Consider the following 21,911-nt stretch of genomic DNA (forward strand, 5'->3'; position numbering starts at 1 on the left):
TGCATCATTTGTGGGCTCCTAACATGCAGTTAAGGTTAGGGACTGGCTCCTACACAAGGTCACAACAGAATGGAGAAATAAAACAAAGAGGAGAACTCAGAAATGAGATTTACAGTCTGCATTAGAGGAGGTCTAAGAGACTCTGATAGAAATCAGGGTTTCATAGCCCTGTGGTGCACACAGCCTGTCTCTGAACATTTATAATTATCTACACTGAAAAACAGACAAATCACAGACCAAAATGAGCTCCTATTACCCCATCAGAGGGCTGAAGACCAGTGATTTAAAGCTGTATTCACTACATCATCAAGTCAATGTCTTGTCCAAATGATCATTATCATGAGATCCTTTGACCATGATAACTGAACAGAAGCCAAATTGGATTTCAACATGGATTCAAATTTGTAATTGGTACAGGAATTAGCAATCTGAATATGGCAACCAACACCAGAAATCAGATTCAGACATGGTTTTTATTTAAATTATGGAGATAAAGCCAAACAATTTGAAACTGCTTCTCACTGGACATAATAACTGTTGGCAGTGGGAGTAAGAGTATTAATATTGGAATGGCTGAGCATAAGGAGATGGATGAGTTAACAGCCAGTTTGAACCATGTAATATCCAGTAATCACAGTACCTAGTTAAATTTTAAAGGCTGATAACTGATTATTTATCATTGTTAACTGGAAAATCTCTGACTTGGGAACATTTATTAAGACTACTGCATGTGTAATATCACATGATTGTATTTTCCTATTTTTTAATTTTATGTCAATATTGTGAAAAGATTTAAAGCACCTGCAACAATAGCCTCCCTTTAACAGTGATTTTAGGCTTCACATGAACCATCTTTACAAAGGAGAAAGTTGCAAGAGTGCAGAACAGAAAAAGCAAAGTTTCATGATTGACTTTGCCAGTTCACAAAAATTATCTGCGTTTTGTTACTGTGTTTGACTCAGTGACTCTCAGTCTCATTCTAAATCTTACCTGAAAATGTCTTTTTTTCCCTTTAGGTTGTTTTTTTCTTCCATACCACCTCTGTTCATAGTTTAAATCTGTAAGGGCCCCGTAAAGTTCTTTGGGGTATGATTTGCATGAGGTATTGTGCTACGTTTTATTCTTGTAGCAGAGCATACAATTTCTTCAAAAGGCCAGAAGTAAGAGAATAGTGCAAGCACTATTAAACACTGAGTCACAGCTCCCATTGATGCAAGTTTAAAAGGCAATGGTAAACCCTAATTTATGATTTTTTGCAGGCACTAATGGAGTATGTATGGGGAAAATTAGCATCTGCAGATAAGGTCAAAAGTAAATGAGCCATTTCAGAACGCAAGGAAAGAATGTCCCAAGAACTGCAGTTTGTTAGTTGTTTAATGTTATTTTGTAACTAGAACTAAAACTTACACTGTTTTCATGTAGTAGAAAATATATGTGGATTATATCATTGTAGGCTGCAGAGTTTCCAGAGTAGGCTCAGGGTCAAGTGTGAATTGAGTTATTACTTCAGAAATTTGACGATCCAAGTGTATCTCCCACCCCTCCACCTACTCCATCAATACAGTTTTAACAAATTTTATCTACAGTCCCATTTTTGCCCCATGACTCCCATTCTCCAGCTTAGTCATACTGACATTTCAGGCTATGGGGAGGGTTAGCTGAGATTCCATACCCGGGAAGCATTTGGCATGCGTGTAACAAAGTGCATCAGCCAGTTACACATAAGCATAGAAACTCTCACATCTGAAGTTAAAAACATATGTCAGTGTTTTGCTAGACAGGTGTATTACTGAACTTGATGTTTTAAATAAACCTTGTACATCCAGATATTTTTTTCAGTGAAATCACCCTAAGCTTTAAAATACAGAATGACAGGAGGAAAAAAAGGGTTCCTCTACCACCAACCTGTATCTGTAGTCTCTCCAGGTTTGCATTCAGGGCATTCTTCACTGGGAGCTCTTTAAAACACAATGCAATCTCTCTCTTTTTCTCAGCTACCTTCAGCTTCAGAAAACTGATCTTTTCATCCATAACTTGCATCTTATGATCTCCATTTCTACACAACATCTCTTGCCTGTTTATTTTTTCATGTAAAAAGCTTAATTCTTCATCTCGTTCTCTGAGCAGAAGACCACTGAAATAAGGCCAAAGTGAAAAGGTAAATTTAAAAAAAAAATTACTCATATTCAGTGTATTCCATTCAAGAACACAACCAGTGACCTTGAAAGATAGTAATAATCTGGGAAAATTTACAAAGCTTTCACAAATATTATTTTAATATAATGGCAGCATTTTAAATAAGTAACAAAATAATTACAATGTGAAAATCAGAGAACAAACACTTGGAAAGATCACTCTCACATAATTTTTAAGGTCTTCTGGCCTTCCACAGCACTTAAAATGGATTAAGAAGATCAGAAAGATTTAGATCATCTGCATTTTTATACCTTCTCTGTGCACAATGCACAAATAGAGCAGGAGGCTACAAGTTCTCAAGGCATTCAGTAGCCAAGCAACCATGTTTTTTTGAATAAAATAGTTCTGAAGAATGAGCATTGTCACCAGTGGAGAAATATCCACATAATGCAAAGCAGCACTGACAGTGCAGTGAGGCAGATTATTCAGGAAAACACTGAACTGCAGCAGACTTTTTAGTATTCCTGAATACGATTGCTCAATAAGCTGAAAATTACTGCTGCTTCATAAATGTCAAAATTAAACACATATTAAACCTTAGTTTACATATGTACCTCTCCTCTTGTTGCTGAATAGCCCTTTCACATTTTTTGTGTAGCTGCGCAATGTCCTCTTTGATGTGGGTGACTGTCGTGGTCAGTCTCTCAAGGTTCAAATGCTTTTGCTTTTCTTTTATCTCATCAATGACTTGTGCGATTTTGCAATAATTCTTTTTGAGCTGTTCTACTATTCTTGCATTAGTTTTAATCTTCATATGTTTTTCCTGCAATTTTCTTTAACATAACAGAAATGTGGGAATGTTTTTAGTCCTTTCAATTTGAAACCAATTTCAGCAATTAAAGGCAGATCTTAAACTTATTCCACAAATACACAAAGGATCCTCTATGTCACTCTGCTTCACAGAAGCATTACAAGAAGTAGAAAGACTCTCTGAAATGGTTTTTCTTTGCAAGCTCTTTCCAGCTTGAAAAGAATTGGATTATGGCCCAAGAAAAATGCTATAAAGGGAGCACTGCACTACAGCTCTTTTATTCTCTACTGGGTAGCCCAAGGGGCCATAAGAATTAAAGTTCAAGAGCAGAAGCATAAACTGTGATGAAAAGTCTTAATGTGTAGAAATCCTGCCCTTCTATTTAAAAAACAATATTTAAATCATTTTTGTGGTTGCAACTCAAAGCTCTCCTAGTTTATTGTTTATAAAATGATGTATCACAACATTAACACGAGAAAGTTATCAGGTTACCCATTTGACAGAAAAAGAAAATCATAGAGGAAGGTTAGTGACAAGATCACATAAAAATAAACAACAGATCTCATCATTTCCAACATCCTATGCTGGTCACTGGATGATGGTTCCTCACTTAAAAGACAGATTCTTGTTTTATGTGAATCATTCACTTGCTCACAACATGGAACGTAGAGTTAGTGCCTTTGATCGGTGGAAATATCACTTCTGGGTACACAGCATTATCTCCGCTGGGAAGATATTGACATCAACATACAAAAGAGGTAGTGAAAGGAGAAACATAGTCTCCTGTTGAAATACAGGCCTGCAGATGAAATATCCTCCCCTCCTAGGCTCCACCATTACAGTTCTGAATTGCTGTATCCAGAGCAGGGAGCTGCTTTCTGGTTCGTTTCCCCCACATGTATAATGCTTTGAGTACCACAGGGTATTACTGAGTTGAATTAAACTTCTGTAAATCAAGTTTCAGACTGAAAGCATGACAGTATTGCAGAAATGCAATGTGTTTTAAATATTTTCTGAAAATTTTTTGTCTTATCTGGACCGATACTCTGTCCTCCAAATTGTATAAGCTGCAGTGAAGTCAGTGATACCAATACTAAAGTCTGTTACTGGGATCAAAAATATTTTCATAGGCAAGAGGATTACTGAGAATTCAGTATCTCTTGCTAGTTTTCAATCCAGGCTTGTAGAGACCAAAATATCTGTTAGATCTATATTGAGTAGGGTCATCTATAATAATTATGTATTTGTGATATCTATACAATATTTATCTGTCTCAGCCTTTTTTCCCCTTCTTTCATCAACTGCTAAGGTCTCAAAAATTTTACCACAAAATGTCAGCTTGTACACCCTGACAAAATCACTTCAATCATTGAAATTCCACTTCTTTTACAGCTACCTCCAGCATGACTTTGAAATCAAACTAAGAGATTACACTGTTAGTGTATTCTTTGGTCTGATTGTGCAATTTTTGGTACCAAATAACAAAGTTTTGGGAAAATCAAGTTATTTTTAAACTACTCAGTTTTTGTTGTCCTGTTTCATCTACACAGCTGACTACTCACTATCTCCCTACTTGCCCAACTATTAATTTCCAAGACATTGTAATTCTGTCTATATTGCAGAATATCATCACTAGGATTACAAAAAGATGGCAACAAGATATCTCCACTAAATAATGGTCTAGGGAAAAACAGAGTCACAAACACCAGTTATTCTGCCACATCTCTTTGTTGTGAATGTAACCTTTCATTTTGTCTAAGATTGCTTGGAAATTGAAACCACGTTTTGTTTTATCTGAAATAAATGTTATCTAATAAACTGCATGTGAGTTTGAACCAAGAAACCCCATTTATTCTAATTTAATAGTTAGACAGCCACATTACTAGGTGATTACTAGCTAGTGACTCATTTAATATACCATGCACAACTTCATTGTGGAATCATATGTGCCAGACCTCTTTTTCTCTAAGGACAGCAAGTATGAGCACAACAGTATCGCTCATATTGAATGGAACAGCATGATAATGCAAACATTAAGAGATCTAAGAACTGTGATATAAAGGAAATGCAGTGAAAATTTATCCCTTTGAAGAATGGGAAAGTGAGGGAGTAGCCAGACAAACTTCAAGAGTGTTTCTTCCCATGCAGTGATGCCCAAGCCAGTTGTGAAGTCTTAGGGGGATAGGAAATTCGAACAGATTATGTCGGGATATTGCTAATGTCTTTGTTTTAATCAGGTTTTAAAAATCAGAATAATAAAGGATAATATAGGCATAATTGAAGACAGACTAGATTCTCTCCTAAGATGTTTTCTAATCTTACATTTCTATAATTGTGAACTACAGCTTACTTTAAACTCACCTTTCCTTGTCTATAAGACCATTCCTTAAATTTTCTATTTTATTTTCTAGGAATTTTACTCGGTTTCCAGCTTCCCTTGCTTTCCACTGAGCACCACGCACCAATTGTATACATTTATCCCTTTCAATTTGGATAAAATCACACATTTTAGCAAATCCTTGGAGTCTGAAGAAACGACACATGTAAAAAAATAATTATTAGAATTTTATGCATACATTACTTGGATAATGTCTTTGATGTATTGTTATTATTTTCTTACTGGTTTTGGATATCTCTTCTCCTCTTTTTATAGACTTTTAATTCAACATTCCTTCTTTTTAATTCTTTAATAAGACTTTGGAGTTGGATCTGAAATTTAAGTAGAATTTAGTGAGCAGCTCACTTTAGATATATCAAAGAAACGTCTTCAAAGAAATTACTTAGAACAGCTCTTAGATGAGGAAAAGACAGTGAAAGGAGATAATTATAGGAACTTTTTCTAATGATGATGAAATATTTTTATTAAAATGACATCAAAGAGCACCATTTTCCCATCTATATTAAGCTGACAGTGACTGTTACTAATGTAGATAACTTGATGCTGCATCTTAAATACTTGGTCCCCTGAATGTGGAGTTCCGCTGTTTCTACTAAGCAGCCTCTCAATTCCATCACTGTATCATTATTTGGCATATGCATTACAGAATTGTATGTTTACAAATAAAATTTCTTTTTTACTCAATCCTAACTTTTAAGTAATCACTGACGATTGAGCAGAATGGTACATGTGCATTCTGTTAAGGCTCTGGACCTTTTGATTTCAGTTGTGTTCAGTCCTCAATAGCCTGGGCCATTAACATTCAATGGATAGGCCTTTTCTCCCCTCCCACTTACCAGTGGAGGAGATTGGTATTAGGGAAAGCTGGTGGGTGATGGGTTGCAGCTTTGGGCACGTCTGTGTGTTCCTGAATTTGTATTGTTTTATTTTTTTTTTTTAATCTGTTTATAGACTGATTTTTATTGAAGGTACAAAACCTGACATGTTTGTTTATTCTATTTTTATAGGCAGTCAAAGATTCCCAAGGTGCTAGAAGGGTGGCTTAACTAATTTATCTGAGCACAGACATACATTTTGGAACATAAATAGTTGGTTCCCATATAGCAATTCCGTATTTAGTAAATAGTGTGTGACATCACACCACACACATGATATTATAATAAAAACAAATTAATAAAAATGCAGGCAGCAAACACAATGACTAATCATAGGAAAACTTTTCTTTCCCTTTGCTTTCTCTAAGTCAATATAATTAGTTATGCCTTGAAATTTAACAGGAAAATAAAGATTTCTGCCTCTCCTTGGAATGAGTAGTGTTCTGTTTTTCTCCTGATGTCCGTACATTTGTAAAATAAAACATGCAGTTGTACTTCTGAGAATCTTGGGTGAGGTTATCTGCTTTTCTGCCTCTTTCTTTCAAATTGTTCATTTTATTCTATAATTGAATAATTATAGAATAATTCTCATTGAAAGAAAATGTTTTTTCAATTACCTTGTTTCAATTGTGGAGTGATATTTTAATAAACTGCAGCACTGCACCACGAACTGCCAATGAAACACCACAGTATTGTGTGAGCTTCCTGTGTTCTGATGGAATTTCAAAGCTAGAGTGGGAAATAAAAATAATGCTCCCCTCACTAGTAATTTAATTTCTCCCTATTTCAGTCTTTACTTTTGAGAAGTTTTCCAAATATATAATTTTTTACCTTGGCTTTCTGAACATCCCTGGATTTCAGTTGCCTCTCATCAGCTCTGAGACAAGTCAGATGTATAAGTTTGGATAACTCAGTTCTGCGTTTTTCCTGCTCTTTGAAAAGCAAGCGTTCTTTAGCAATGCATTCTTCTAACATGTGGGCATCCATATCTGAGATCATTGCCTAGAGAAAATTAAATTTAATTCCTTATGCATCAATGCAGCAGTGTTGGCAAACCCAAAGTTGAAAATACTTTGGGCTTATCTGCAAAGTAAAAAAATATACAAAGTACATGGATTTAAAAACATAAATATTTTTTAAATTTTTTTTTTAAATTACAAACAAATGGTCTTTAAAATTGAACAAATACTATGCCATTTTCTCATCAGAAAGCTGCAGCTAGAAACTCCCATTATTTTTTCTTCAAGCAGTTCCTTTAATCTCATGTTAGAAAACCGTTACAGTGAAAAAATGTGAGAAAGCAGAACTCAGCACCTGTTCAGCCAAACGTCTCTTGATCACTTCAATTTCCTCCTGCACTTCTCGTCGTCTTTCTAATAATGCTTCATTATTTCTTGCCTTAGTTTCCACCTAGAAAAATAAATCAAGCTCACTGAATGATGCAAACAAAAAATGAGGAAAATGTAAACTGCAGAGACTCTATTTGTAGTTACTCAAATTAAGAAATTAATTTTCTTTCTTATTACAATAGGTAGTCCAAGAGTGCTTCATTGAGTATAGTTCATCAGCAACTTCTCAAAGTTTCTCAAATTTTCCTTTTAAGATCTATGAACACTAAACTTCGCAAAGCCCAGTTTAAGGAATGAATTTAGAAGGCTTATGTTTTTCAGCAACTAAACTGTCATTAAAAAAAACAATAATCACAAAAAGAGACTATGTAAAAATGTCACCTTTTAAATTCATGAAGGATTTTCAGAATGAAATTCCGACCTTACTGAAGGAAAAAAATAGATCTACCACTGACTTTAGTACAGTCAGTATTTCACATCTATGTAGATTGGATATCATATTTTTTCTTTTCATTATTAAAGTGGGATTTTCCTTAGGCTCTAGAAAGTCAAAACTAACAACACAAATATTTATGTACTATTTTTTCATAAACATTATGGGAAAATTTCTTTATTCAATCAGATATTAAAATTATGTGAAGGAATAAGTTAGAAACTACCTCTCACTAAAATATATCTGAACAATCTCACTACAACTACTTGCACGATATAACTCATAAGACAAAAGGTTGTATTGACCTCACTGTGACTAAATTCACTTAAAAATTCTTTATGGTTATAAGCAAGTAAGAAATAAAGGCAGCATATGCAGGCATATGCTACCTATCTAATTGATGGGGACAAACTTTTTAGCAGGGCCTGTTGTGATAGGACAAGGGCTAATAGTTTTAAAGTAAAAGAGGGTTGGTTTAGATTAGACACAAGGAAGAAAGAAGTTTTGTACAATGAGGGTGGTGAAACACTGGCACAGGTTGTCCTGAGAGGTGGCAGATGCCTCATCCCTGGAAACATTCGAGGCCAGATTGGACTGATCTCAGAGCAACCTGATCTAGATGAAGGTGTCCCTGCTTATTGCAGGGGTTTGAAATAAATGACCTTTAAAGATCCCTTCCAACCCAAATTATTCTATGATTCTGTGATTCTAATTGCAAGTCTGTAATTCATATGGGTGGGAAAGAAATCACATTTAACAACACATCTGGAAGATTTTCAAAGATATCTTCCTCAGATCTCAACCAGATGTTAGAGATCAGAACACTATAAATCAATACTGATTAGTAGATGTTTTGCATTTGTGATTTTAACTTCTGTGATAACACTGTAAAATTAAACATTCATTTGCATTAAGTGAAAGAGAAACAAGAGCACAGTAAAGGTCAAACTGTGGAGTTAATTTGGTTGCAGCTGCCAGCTCAGAGATTTGATTTGACTTAAGTTTACTAAAAGGTCAATAAAACTTGTTCTAAGAAAGTGATTTTCACTCTTGTTGTGGGAGCTTTTCTTTGAAGCCTATATTAGTTACCACTTCTGCTGCGTTAAAGTTAAAAGCTCATATAAACATCTTTAATCCATTAAGGACTTTTGTTCACATAAGACACGGCTAAATTTAGGCACTTCTGGCTGTCTCTGCATTGGCCTGACTGAAGGAAAGGCACGCATGGAGAGGAGCAGCAGTTCTGCTCCAGGCTGGTGACGGCCGGAGCTGCAGTTCTCTTTCACACAGAACATCGGCGTTTAGCAATAGCTGACCTTTCACAACTTACTAAGAAGAAAAACACATTTGAAGGAAGTGTTCCTGTAATTTCCTTGTTCTAAAAACCAGTCATTTTGCACTTAGCTTATGATTCAAAATAAGAGAAATTTGGGGAAGCCCGCTGCCATACTGCTGCTTCTGCAACCACATATTTAAACTAGCGACCGATTCTTGTGATTTTTTTCACTTGGAATCACAATGAATAAATGTGAATCTGGGGGTTTAAGTAGTTAAAGGAATTTTATCTACTTAAAATATTTTTTTTAACTTTTACTAGGTGTGCTCCCAAGTCTTACACATTAAAATTGCCTCTACATAACAAAAACCAAACAGGATCAGGGTTGACACTTGCCTCTCCCATACTGCAGTACTGCCTTTGAACTGACTGCTGCAGAGGAGCCATGATTTCACATTTGCTCTTCTAAAAGAGCTGGGAAAGGAATCAGAGAAAACACCAAGAATGGGAGGATGGGCTAAAGCAACTATATTGCTGTGGCCTGTTTGCAGTAGGGCAGCATCCTGCAACTTGAGTAAAATACTGATTAGAATTCCACTTTTGTCTCTCCTGCCATTCCCTTTCCTCTACTCCTCGTGATGATGGTACTTGTAAGATACATAAAATGTTCTTGTCCTTTCAGTGTGAAGGAACTGGGCTGGGATGGATTTCAATCTCACCCCAGACTGTGAACTCTAATCACAGTTGTCGGTGAGTTACAGAATTTGATTTTAGCATTACATGTGGTTTAGCATTACAATTGTGGTTCTCCCTCCAGGAATATTTCTTCAATAGGAGCACAAGAAAAAATGCCATCTCCTAGATTCTCTAAGATGATTCTCTTAGCTAAGCTTTAAGATCAAAGTCTGGAATGTGAGTCAGCCCTATAAACATTATTTCAGGGAATTCAATCCAAAATTTTGTTGTGTAGTTATAGAGCTTTCCTCCCTCCTCGCAGGTAAACTTATATTACTAGGTGAATACAAGTGAATTCAGGAGGAATTTCAAGAGAGATAAAAAGATATTGTTTAACAATATTAAATATTATCAAGTAATATTAATGTTATTTAAATAGAAAAGCTAAGTATGTATGACTTTTGATATGAGATAGCTATGTTTTAAAACTTTATAGTGAAGTGATGTAAGTAAGACTCTTTTCTGCCCTGAATTGCTTAGATGGACCAAGAAAAATTTCAAAGATAGTGTCAAAGTAGGAAACATCAAGTCCCATGAAAAATATTCACCTAAATAAACAAGATTAATTTTGTAACACTGACTTACAATTCAGACTAAGCAAGAGCAAGTATAGGAGAAAAAAGAAAGAAAGAATAGAAGAACCAGTGATGAGAGAAAGAGAATATTAAAAATTTATAGGCATAGTAAATTTTTAAGAAAGAACTGGAAGCAGAAAAGAAAGAAAATGCTTTGAATACACAAACAGAGTGAGACTTTCCTTTAAAATCACCATTGTCAAAAGCTTAGGTAAAACAGAAAAGAGCAAAGAAATATTGAAAGCGGAATGAGTGAAATACTAATGCAAGGAGGAAATGAGGAAGTTGAAATAAGTCTTCTCCCCTTCCTTCTTCTAGGACTGTCAAGAGATTTGAGGACTGTCATGAAAGATTTCGTACAAGAAAAATTAGAATCTTTATGATCAATGCATTCATACAGACCTCTGATTTGAGTCTTTTATGCTGTGCCTTATCTCGTTCCACAGATTCATAAATCACACCCAGTTGTACTTCCAACACTTTTAAATTTTTCAGTTCTCTCTCCTTCTGTGTTTGTTTTTGAGTGAGAATATCACGTTGGTTTTTGTTCTCTAAGATACATTTATTTAAATTGTTTTCCAGAATTTCTCTATGGAGATAGACACAAAATTTTAGCAACTTCACCAAGACATATATGTAAATAGGCATGGCCATTTTAATGGGTTTTGAGTACCTCATTATTATGGTGGAGCAGCAAGATAAACTCACAAACTACTGACAAAAATTCCCTAAAAAGGTAGCATTTTTATAAATGTAATCAATTCCAATATTACTCCTAATTATGTCAATGGGGTCTCATAGTCTGTTCTAAATATGCTAAAAAATCCAGGGAAACTAGCACATATAAGAAGACAGTTTTTAGTATGAGGTAATATTTCAATGTAAAGAGGCACAGGCTTTTAATACAAAACTTTAAAGGCAAAAGCATTGTTACTGAGCATACGGCCATGATTACAACTATACATGTCCCTCTGCAAAGAAGGAATAATTTGAAGCTTGCCATCAACCTAATAGTTTATTTTACTTTACCAAGTATATATAAGCTCATAATTCAAGGGAATATTAAAGAGATGAGTAACCAATCCCCACTGAAATTCAGGAGTTCATGAGTGCAGACATCTATGTTCCTCATTTGAAAATGAAAATACTGACATACTCTTTTCTTCTTCAGTTTACTTTCAGTGGGTTGCACAGGAAAGAAAATATCTGTACTGAAGAGAGAAACCTTCTACAATATTGCCCTTTTCAGGGCAAAATCCAGTTTCAGTCTCCCAGGATTTTATCAAATGCTTATGCTTTTGGATGTTTTTCTTCAAGCCAGATTCCAGATTCCAAATTTTTACATAAATGTTTCTGAAGTTAAAACCAAACCTGATCATTTCCAGTCTGCACTGGTTGCAGCCTAAAATTTGAAAACAGAAGCAATACAGCAGAAGAAAGAAACAGACTTTTGAGAACAGGGAATTGTTCACTCATACTACATGGCTTATGTCTCTAACCTGTCTGATAGGATTGCTAATTCCTTCTCTGTGTTAATTTCTAGTAATTTTGTCAAACTAATGCGTTCTCGTTCTTTGCTTTCTAGCAAAACTTGGTTGCTATCCAATTCCTTCTTTACATCTTCTCTTTCTTGTAAAATCTCTTCAGTCCTTTTTTCAATGGCTTTCAGGGTTCTATTCAACTCTCCTATTTCATCATTAAGGGCTTCATTCTTCTTCTCTGCATCGCTGTGGATGTATTTTAACAAAGCAGTAGGGGTTAATTTTTCTACATGCATATTTAAATGGCAAAATGTAATTGGACACACAGAATAATTTCACCTAACAATATAGGCCATATGTTTGAAAGCAGACTACACACAGTGAAAAGCTTCAAATTGCAGTACAGTTCAACAATAAAATTGCAGTTAGGCATGGGACTAATTGAGAGTTTAGCACCATTACAGTGTTAAAAAGAGTTCTAGCAAACTGATTTCTGGTAACATTACTAGGTACATAGGTGTGACGCTTCTAAATATTATCCCTAAGACTGGGAACTCTGGTTAGCTCATTCTGTGATGTGAGTATAAAGTACAAAGATTCATTTAAGTACTTCATTAATAGCAATCTACACAATGTAGGTTTTAAAAATTGCTTCTCTGTAACACTATAGGGAAAACTTAGATTTATGATGGCAGAGTTACATTATGCAGAATAGTGAGGAAAACGTAGAAGAAAACCATCATACAAGTTTGAAATTTAACATAATAAACATAGCAGCTTCTGTATTAAAAATAGGGACTGGAAGCAGGAGACACAAAAACTTCAGTGCACGAACAGGGTACAAACTCCATCATTCATCTGGATGGCAACTGGACCTTTGGGATCTGTGAGTGACCAGGATGAAACTGCACAGTGCTAATTAGGTTTCACACTTACAGAAAATAGCACATGCCATGCTTCAGGGGAGAAAAACCCCAGCTCCACAAGGGAGAGAAAGAAAAGGCTGGCTACTGGCTTACATTTTCCCTATTGAAGTATTAGAGACCACAGTTTATGTCAGGAGCTTACAGCAAAGCACTTGTGACTCAACAACTGGTACAGAAGTATCAAGGGAGAATGATCATGTAGCTCAGGCCAGACTGTCAGCTGTGGAAGCTGCTGGTTTCACTGAGCCCAGCAGAGATTGGCTAATACACAGTCCCTAAGCACTAGAAACTGAAAAAAAAGCCTAATTGTGAGATTACACGGTAACATTATTTTCCACTAAACTTCTACTAAGTGTCATATATGGTAATGCAGTACAGTACGATGGTTAAGCAAATTTTGACCAAGCTTTGCTCCAAGTCTTTCTTTGTTGTACTTAAATTTACCATGTTTCACTCCATATACTATATTTTTCAGTACAGTGCATGGATTTTAGGTGAATAATAGATGCCTTGTTAAATGTTGATCCTAATTTTAATCAACAATTATCCTCAATCATCTCTATAACAAATGGATTGGAAGAAGTCATACATATATATTTATGTATATGGAATTATCTATTAAAAACATACTTTTTTTTCCGATATATCTTCTCAGTTTCTTTTGCAAGTTGTTTTGGAACACCAAGGATCTTAACTAGCTCACTCTAGTGACAAAACAGAAAGGTTTGATTAATAGCCTCAAAAACTGATGAGTTTTCATAGCAGTAATATTCACTTAGAACTGCTGTGAACATGGGTAGGAAACGTGTTTTTTAATTACTTGTGTTTGTCCCAGGGAATTGTAGCTGCTACTTTTGAAAATAAAAATTGATATTTACAATTTCATTATATCTGCAAGATAAAAATCATGCTTGAATATTATTAATACATTTTTTAATGTTATTTATCCATGGAAAGGAAAGTAGCAAACCCAGGAATGTTTAATCATATATCTGTATTAACTTTAGTCTGAGCAACCTACAGTAACACAGTATAGCAAAAATGTCTTTATAGAAACTATTTTTTAATCAAAACCATGACTATTATTATTTCCTAAAGGAGTAATAAGGATATGGCACAGCAGCGTGTTTCATGCCTATTGAAAAATGATCTTATATATAATGTAATGCCATATATAATGGATTTGGAATGACAAACAACATCAAGAACATTCACTATTGGACAAAATATGTATCATATACACATCCATGCACACACAGAGATAAACATAGGCACAATTAATTTTGTGTTACTTTTAAATTAGTCTGCATGTCCAGAAGCTTTTCTGTTTCTTCCTCATCTACTAATATCAGCTTTTGTTTGGATGAAACAGCTTCTTCTATTGCATCAATTTCTGCTTTCCTCTCATCTACTTCTTTGCAGAGCTCATCACAATTTTCTTTCAGCTGTTTAATTTTCTCATCGTCTTTCTTTAAAAATGAAGTAAAAGATCAGATTAATTTTATTTTCCTTTTTACATTTTACATGCTTGAGATAATACAGAATCACCAACACTGAACGATGACAACATTTTTTGCGTGAAGGTATGGAATATATTTTTCTTTACCAGATGTGTGTTTCTTCTGTCAATAACCATCAGAATATTATTTCCAACAAAACCACATATATTCATCAGGATTTATGACTGCAAATGTATTTTTCATGCTCACATCCTAGAATCAAAAACCTGCAGCTATCTTTACATGCAGTATCCATTTGCTGAATACAGAAAAACATTTTCTTAGTAAACAAAAAAATCCAGACCTTTTCTGAATCAGTTATTTATTGCTTGCCCTGAAGTTATCAAAACTGAATTATATAATATATCCTCTCCTACAAAATCTACTTCTTTTAAAATCTATTTTTCTCTGTATTCCATATTTTAAATAAACTCTAGAGAGACACATCATGAAAATATTTTCACTATTATTTTTATACATTAGCTGACAGAATATAAAACATTGTTTTTCTCATGTTTTGTACTTACCTTTTTTTCTGAAATTTTTTCATATTCATTTTCCAGAAGCCTTTTTTCTTCTTGCAAACTACAGTAAAAATCAAAGAAGAGCTAAATATATTAGTAATATAATACCCATTACTGTAATATAGTAAATGGCAAAAAAGTATGGAAGCCTGTCCTGTGTTAGACTAAAACACATGGTGAATTATCATCAGGGCCAATAGAAAGGTGTCCCAATTTAAAGGAAGGTTGCTGACTGGTAATTCAGGGTCCTTAAAACCAGGTTGTACATATGGAGTCTTTCTCTACAGTCCACACATGTAAATTTTTGAATCTGATTTTTCTTAATCTGAGCACCTCCTGCAGGGATGCATGTATGCCTCACTCACCCTTGCCTTTTACTAGTGGCACCCTACACCCACAGTTTCTCCCAACCTCAGAAAACAAAATTTTAACATGGAAATAAAGCAAAAGGAAAGAGGAGGTGGGTCATAAATAGTCACAAAGACATCACAAGAAAGTCACAAGAAAGTGCAATTGCTAGTGAGAAACTTTCTTCTTCCTAAGAATGATTGCTCCTCAAATCCAAACAGGATCCTGTGAAAAAAAAAAATCCTGAAAAGTGGCAGGGGTTATAGGCTTTGCCAAAGGGCTATGGGAGAAAACTAAGTTGAATAACCACAGAGAACTTAACCTGTATCCAAAACTAAATTGCAATTTAATTTCAGGCAACAATAGAGACAAATGCTGAAGAGATGAAGAATGAGGAAAGGAAGAAATAGGAAAGCCCTTAGATCTTCTGGGTGTATTTTTAGTAAGGCTGCCCTAAGGAAGATGAAGGAGTGACTACGAAAGGGGAGCTCAACCAACAAGATTGTTGGATGTACATAGGGAGCTTCTTGGTGGCAGGTAGGTAAATACTGCTAAATACAAAAAATTATCCCCATGGAAGGTGTGTCTGTACCTCCCCAGTGCATGCAGGAACAATTCTGCACCTATAGGAGGTAAATGGGCTACAGCAGCCTGCATGCCACCACAACCAAACTGAACTTAACTGAGTCATTGTGCTACTGATTGGCAACAAAGAAGGCAGTTTGTTTCAGAGTAATTAGTACGTACAATGACATTTCTGAGTCTCAGGGTGTAAAGGAGTAAAGATTGCAGCTGAGGAATTGGTGGCACAACCAAATCCTCTGTCCCAGGTATAGCAAAGAATCATCTTGTGTGCTTAAATGTGTTTCTAACTCCAGTGGGAGGATGTGCTGCTCAGGTTTCCCTGAGACTCAGGGCAGCCAGTTAGAATAAATAACTCTTTAAATCAGGGGAGCATTAAGAGAAGGGGACAAGCTTCACTGGAACACTTGTGTAACTTGGAACTATAAACTGGGGTAAGGGAATCCACCCCACCTACCCAAAGCAGCTATTACAGTTGCTTCTGAATGTGACTGATACAGAAGAGAGGCAGCTGATTGCTATTTGTTTGGGGTTTTTTTCTGAAACCTTTCAGTAGCAGTGTAAGACTTTGCATGGTGGTGGTGGTTCAGGTTTCAGAAAGTGTGTGGTCCTGGTAAGAGAGATCAATCTCCAAGGAGCCAACCTTGTGGAGGACCATTCCTAGGATCTTATGTTCAGCTCTTTATCAGTGCTGATTTAAGGTTCTTCCTCCCCTCCTCCCCCCCAGTTCCAACACCCACGCCCTCTCATTAAACTCTTACTCTTCAGTCCTCCAACAAAAGGAGTGAAGCTTATACCTGGAAGTCTCAGGCAACATCTTTTCAGTTACAGTAAGAAAACAGTGAAAAAGGGAACTGAGTTGGTGGTGTTGCAATTCAAATAAAACAAAGCAATATGAATAAGAAGCTCTGGCTCAGATAAAGAGCAAAGAGAAAATAAAGACACAGAGTAGATGTTGATTTACAGAATGCATGCATGTCTGCATGGGCAGAGTACAAGGTGCCTCCACAGGGACTGGTAAGTCCAAAAACTAATTTGAATGCCAGTGTTTGAACACCCATTGAGTGAATGAGGTTGCAAAACAAAACCTTTTAAAGAAAAAAGTTGAATTTCAATCAATCTTCCCCCCAAATTGATAAAATTAATTTTAAAAGTTCTATTCCAAAATCATATTCCAAACACATTTTGGAAGCATTCCTAGTTGAGCTCCTAGTTGGGACTCACATAATCACACTAGGGATAATGAATGTCCACTTTGCACTAATACCTGTAACTGTTTGACTGCCACAAAATATTATTAAATAAGTCCTGTGCAAAATGATTAAAGAACTACTGCATTGCTTGTTGTCAGTCCGTGCTGTGCCCTCTTTAATATCACGCTAAACGATCAAAAGAGCAATATCAAAAATCAGGAGGGAGAGCAAAGTTGACACTGTTTTCATTTTGTCACATTCCTCACTCATGAGGACAGATTCCTGTGGAACCATTCCAGTTTCACAACAAAGACTTTTCCATCCAGCAAAAGTAAAATGATTTGAACACCTCATTTTCTGTGACATAAACAAAGGCAACACTGAACTTGAAGCAGCAAGTTACCTAAAGAGCTGGCAGACCAACTACTTGTACAGTGAAGGTGGTAAAAAAGGGGGTAAAAAGAAAGAAGAATCGCTTTTGAGCTATTAGTTTGATCCAGTTGCCCATATACAGAAGTCAGACTGTCAGCCCAGTGTTAACATTCCCAGGCTTCCTTACTGTCAGGGATAAAGACAGGAACCTCCAAAGGGCAGGTCATCTGTCATCCCAGGTGCCTATTTTAGGATGAGATAAATTACCAGTTTACGATAAAATATTTCTCTCTGTGGACTCTAAACCAGGATGATTAAATCAGATTAAGAAATCAAATAAGACTCTTCAAAGATTTTAAATTCAGTCTTTGATTTAATAGGTGGACACAGAAGTTTATCTAAGGTAAGCAGAGAAATTACAGTCTTTGCATTTAACATTTGAATCTTGTAATCTGTGAGGCATGGATATCAATCTCATGAGTGTCTCATGAGACATCAATCACAACAACAAACAAAATAGCTGCAACTGGTACTAGGCATTTATAATTCCCATTGTTTTATAGCCCTTCTTTGATGATTGTATTTTTCCGCATCACGTGGTTTTTATTATTGTCAATATTATACCTATAACAACACACATAATGAAAAGAAGATAAAACTCTTAAGGTTAAACACTGATGTGTGCAAATGTTTCTAACACCGCTTTTCTTATTTTCACAAAGCTGAATAGCAATACTGTACATGAAAAGCTGCCAGGGATGCAGATGTAATGAGGCAAAAAAAAGCAGTTGAAAATTGGGCCATTAATAAAAATACATTCCAGATGTTTCCCTGAGAGATGTTTACAGCTGCAAACTGACACAGAAATAAAAAAATTAAGACAAAGAGATTAAGAAATGTAGTGGTAGTTGTCAACAGAGGTCCATTTCAGTTACCTCACAAAACAGCTACAACGCTGTTATCATTATTAGTCCCATCATGCAAGAAAGTGAACTCCTTCAACTACTCTATTTTATAGCTGGGATTGCTGAGAAATCCATAGAAGGTGCTTAGCACCTCACAACTAAAATCTAGTGACCACAAGTAGAAGATATCACAGCTGACAAGCTGCCAGCATGAGATTCCTGTAATGCTCTTAGCTGTAATTAGTTTGGAGGTACTGGAGAATGCAGTCACAAGACTGGCTGATAACAACTTCAGATGTGACTCCATTTGTTTTACTTATGGCTTGTAACTCTTTACTAGAAAAACTATGGACAAAATCTTAACTTTTCCCTTTTTAATTATTGAGTGACTAATACTGAAATATTTACAAGCATTGAAATAATTTTCCATATTTGCAATCCATCTACAGGGACAAACTCAGTTTTGCAATCCTGACTTGCATGCAATCACAGAGAGTGTGAGAGTACTTGAGTGAAGAGACATTTTGCTACCTGCACAAATGACTGTGGGACCTGTAGATTGAACCTAGGTTTTAAAATAAAACTGCTTTCAAGAATCAGGCACCTTTAATCTCACAAACTCGTTATAGATAATTTTAGTACAAATCAATTGCTTATTTTTAAATGTATTGTTTAGAAGATGGATTAATTTAGATTAAATATTTATTATTTTTCAATAATAAACTACTGTTGATATCATGTTCCAATAAAGAAAAGCAGCTTTTCTTTATTTTGTCTCACAAACCAGGACTCCAAGCCTCACACAAACATTAAAGTGAAACGTCTCCTCAAGCTAGAACAAACCCTTTATGATCATACCAATCCTTTTCTTGTTCTTCTGCTACTTTGATTTTTCAGTCTATATTCTTATTTACTGAGCCTTCTTATCAGTTTTATGAAGAAATGTCATGGCTCTGAACGCAATTTTACCAGAACCAAATGGAGATCACTGTTTTTCCTTTTACTTTATTGACCTTGTCTGGTAGTTATTGAGAGAAAGAATACTCCTGGAGTCAGCTCTGACTTTGGGATAGTGGCCCAAGCTTTAAAAGCTCAGTAAAATGATTCCAAGTCTTGCTCTCTGCCTGTGCTGTGCACTCTGGCACACACAATAGCAACGAGCCCAGTACAACCACATGGCACAACTGGCCACAAGCTGGAAGGGGATGCACACACCTACAGTGGGAGTACACCCCATCCATGCAGTCACCCTCAGGGTGACCTCCCTGACAGCTGAAGTGTGTCAGAGGTGCTTCTGAATATCTCATGTACCTATTCAAGCTATGAAAAAAGTTACAACATTCCTGAAAAGCTGCCGATACTACAATGCTGAAGGCAATTTAAATTTACTCTGGGAATGTTGACTACTCATTGGAACAATAAAGAATTAAACCAGAAGATGAAATATCACCTTCAGCTCTTGAAAAAGGTATCTGATCTAGAAAAAAAATTGTTTACAGGTAAGCAAATAGGAAATGAAATACGGACGAGGGAATACAGAATACTAAGAGACCTTGAGACAAAAAGTAACTTAGCTAATCTTATGGTATACCCATATGACTCCTCAAGAGTGAAACTTCATTGTTGTCAGATTTGATTCCAAGTGCAAAAAAGATGCTAAATACCCTTAGCTATCAGAGAAAGTGAATTGAGGCAGGAAAGAAAGGCGTCAGAGATAAGAGATGCTTCAGAGAAAGAAAGGCTTACAGAAAAAGGAAACCAGATCTGCAGTCCCTCTCTCACTTCCAGCTCAGCAGTATTACTGAGTAGATATTTTCAAAAAAGGATAAAGTAGATCAGAGACACAAATATTCCCTTCAAAAACTTTTCCCCTGCCTGCTATACATAAGAAGGTAAATAAACATGTTTGTTTTCAGACTAAACAACCATTAGTCATAATTCCCAAAGAGAAGTTTACTTGTAAGTGCCAAGCACAGCTGGGACTGTATTAACACAGTTGGACAACAAGGAAAACTGTGTTCCAGAGAGATCAATGGCCAAGAGAGGCTGGACCATGTGTTTTTATCCTGAGGAATGGAGGAAACCAAGCAGCCACCTAACAACAAACTTCTAATACCTTTGATGCAGCTTCCCCTCTTTGACATGGCCAATGCACACACACATTTCAGAAAACGTTGCTTTATTCTTTGTTTAAAACCAGAAGGCATATAGATCTTAATTTTACATCAGTGTTGCTATTAGATCACCTGCTGCTTACAACTCTATTCTGGACATTAATCTTCGCTGTCTTTCGCAGGTACTTAGCCCATCCCTTCTTCACAAACACTTATTCACACCCAGTAACTGTTTTTCTTCATAGTCCATTTCTCATTTCCGTACTACATTCACTCACACATTCCCTACATATATTCTGCTAGTCCTGTTCATTCTATGCTACTTAAACATCAAAGGCCCTGTAATATCGTGAATATTTCTGGAATTTCTCTCCCAATAAACAAATCCACACATAACCAAGGCACATCCTTCTCACTCCACACCCACAACATGCATAAGATCCTATGCTACCATCAGGCATGGAACAGATTCCAAACAAGGAACAATTAAAAAATCTGTAGCTCTTCGGTTTAGAAAGCTGACAGATTGAAGGGGGAATGAGGCTGTACAAAAGAGATCTATCAAATCATCCTGCAGCAGTGAAAATGAGGAGAGGATCAGATGTTCGTTTGTTGTCTCATCCAATACAAGAACTACAGGGCACTAAATGAAGCTGCAGGAGTCAGGTTAAAAAAAAGCAAGAAGGTGGCAGTTCTTACGTAGAGTTCTTATGTAGTTAATCTGTGGAAATCATTTCCCGAGGTGTTGCAATGTCAGAAGTTTGCTGGGGAGGACACAGAAGTTCAAAAGAAGAGGGGTCAGCTGAGGATTCCCAAATACAGAGGACTGTATTTGGCTCACGAAATCCCCACATCACAAATGGCTGGGGCTGCACTTGTGATCTCTGTTAGATAACGCTCCTCATGGAGCTCTGGTTGGACTGTACAGCTGGGTTTGATCCCGGGCAATACATAAGGCGGAAGTTTCTTATTACAGTGAAAGAACATTTTTCATAGTATGACTGACCCAAAAAGTGTATTTTTAATCTGCAAAATAGGATATTGAGTTCATATATAAATATTAATGCAGTAAATGTGCAAGGATAATTGAAATAATACCTAAACTGCATTTTATATAGAACAGAATTCTACTTTTGACTAGAGGTAGAAAATAGAGAATGGGAACATATCCCCTAAACATATAAATCCCTTTAATTTTTTTGAAAAGTGATGCAAAATCAGTGAAAAATATTAATGAGGTCAAACAGGTAAAAAGTATGGTATTTTTGAAGAGTTCATTTCTGGACTGCTTGGAAATTGCAAGAAACTCTGTATTTAATAATTATTTCAGGAAACTTCATGTTTCTCAGTTATCTCATAGCAAATAATTTTTTCCAGAT

The 21,911-nt window shown here is 35.8% G+C and overlaps 1 protein-coding gene across 4 annotated transcripts in view; it reads right to left on the bottom strand.

Moving 5' to 3' along the window:
- The window catches only part of CCDC146 (coiled-coil domain containing 146), a 42,399-nt gene that overhangs the window by 9,911 nt on the left and 10,577 nt on the right, over positions 1–21,911 (bottom strand). For 2 of the 4 annotated variants that reach the window (XM_027730003.2, XM_027730004.2), the window contains 11 exons: positions 15,022–15,079; positions 14,288–14,464; positions 13,626–13,699; positions 12,088–12,315; positions 10,991–11,177; positions 7,535–7,630; positions 7,052–7,222; positions 5,568–5,656; positions 5,309–5,473; positions 2,751–2,969; positions 1,906–2,134 (listed from right to left, as the gene is read on the bottom strand). In XM_027730003.2, the coding sequence (XP_027585804.1) occupies positions 1,906–2,134; positions 2,751–2,969; positions 5,309–5,473; positions 5,568–5,656; positions 7,052–7,222; positions 7,535–7,630; positions 10,991–11,177; positions 12,088–12,315; positions 13,626–13,699; positions 14,288–14,464; positions 15,022–15,079 (1,693 nt within the window). The remainder of the gene's footprint in view (positions 1–1,905; positions 2,135–2,750; positions 2,970–5,308; positions 5,474–5,567; positions 5,657–7,051; positions 7,223–7,534; positions 7,631–10,990; positions 11,178–12,087; positions 12,316–13,625; positions 13,700–14,287; positions 14,465–15,021; positions 15,080–21,911) is intronic. The other 2 variants (XM_039383523.1, XM_039383524.1) reach the window with 2 other exon arrangements.

This window comes from Pipra filicauda, unplaced genomic scaffold (genome assembly GCF_003945595.2).
Source record: "Pipra filicauda isolate LSUMZ 115617 unplaced genomic scaffold, ASM394559v2 scaffold314_size1190085_pilon, whole genome shotgun sequence".
Lineage (NCBI taxonomy): Eukaryota > Metazoa > Chordata > Aves > Passeriformes > Pipridae > Pipra > Pipra filicauda.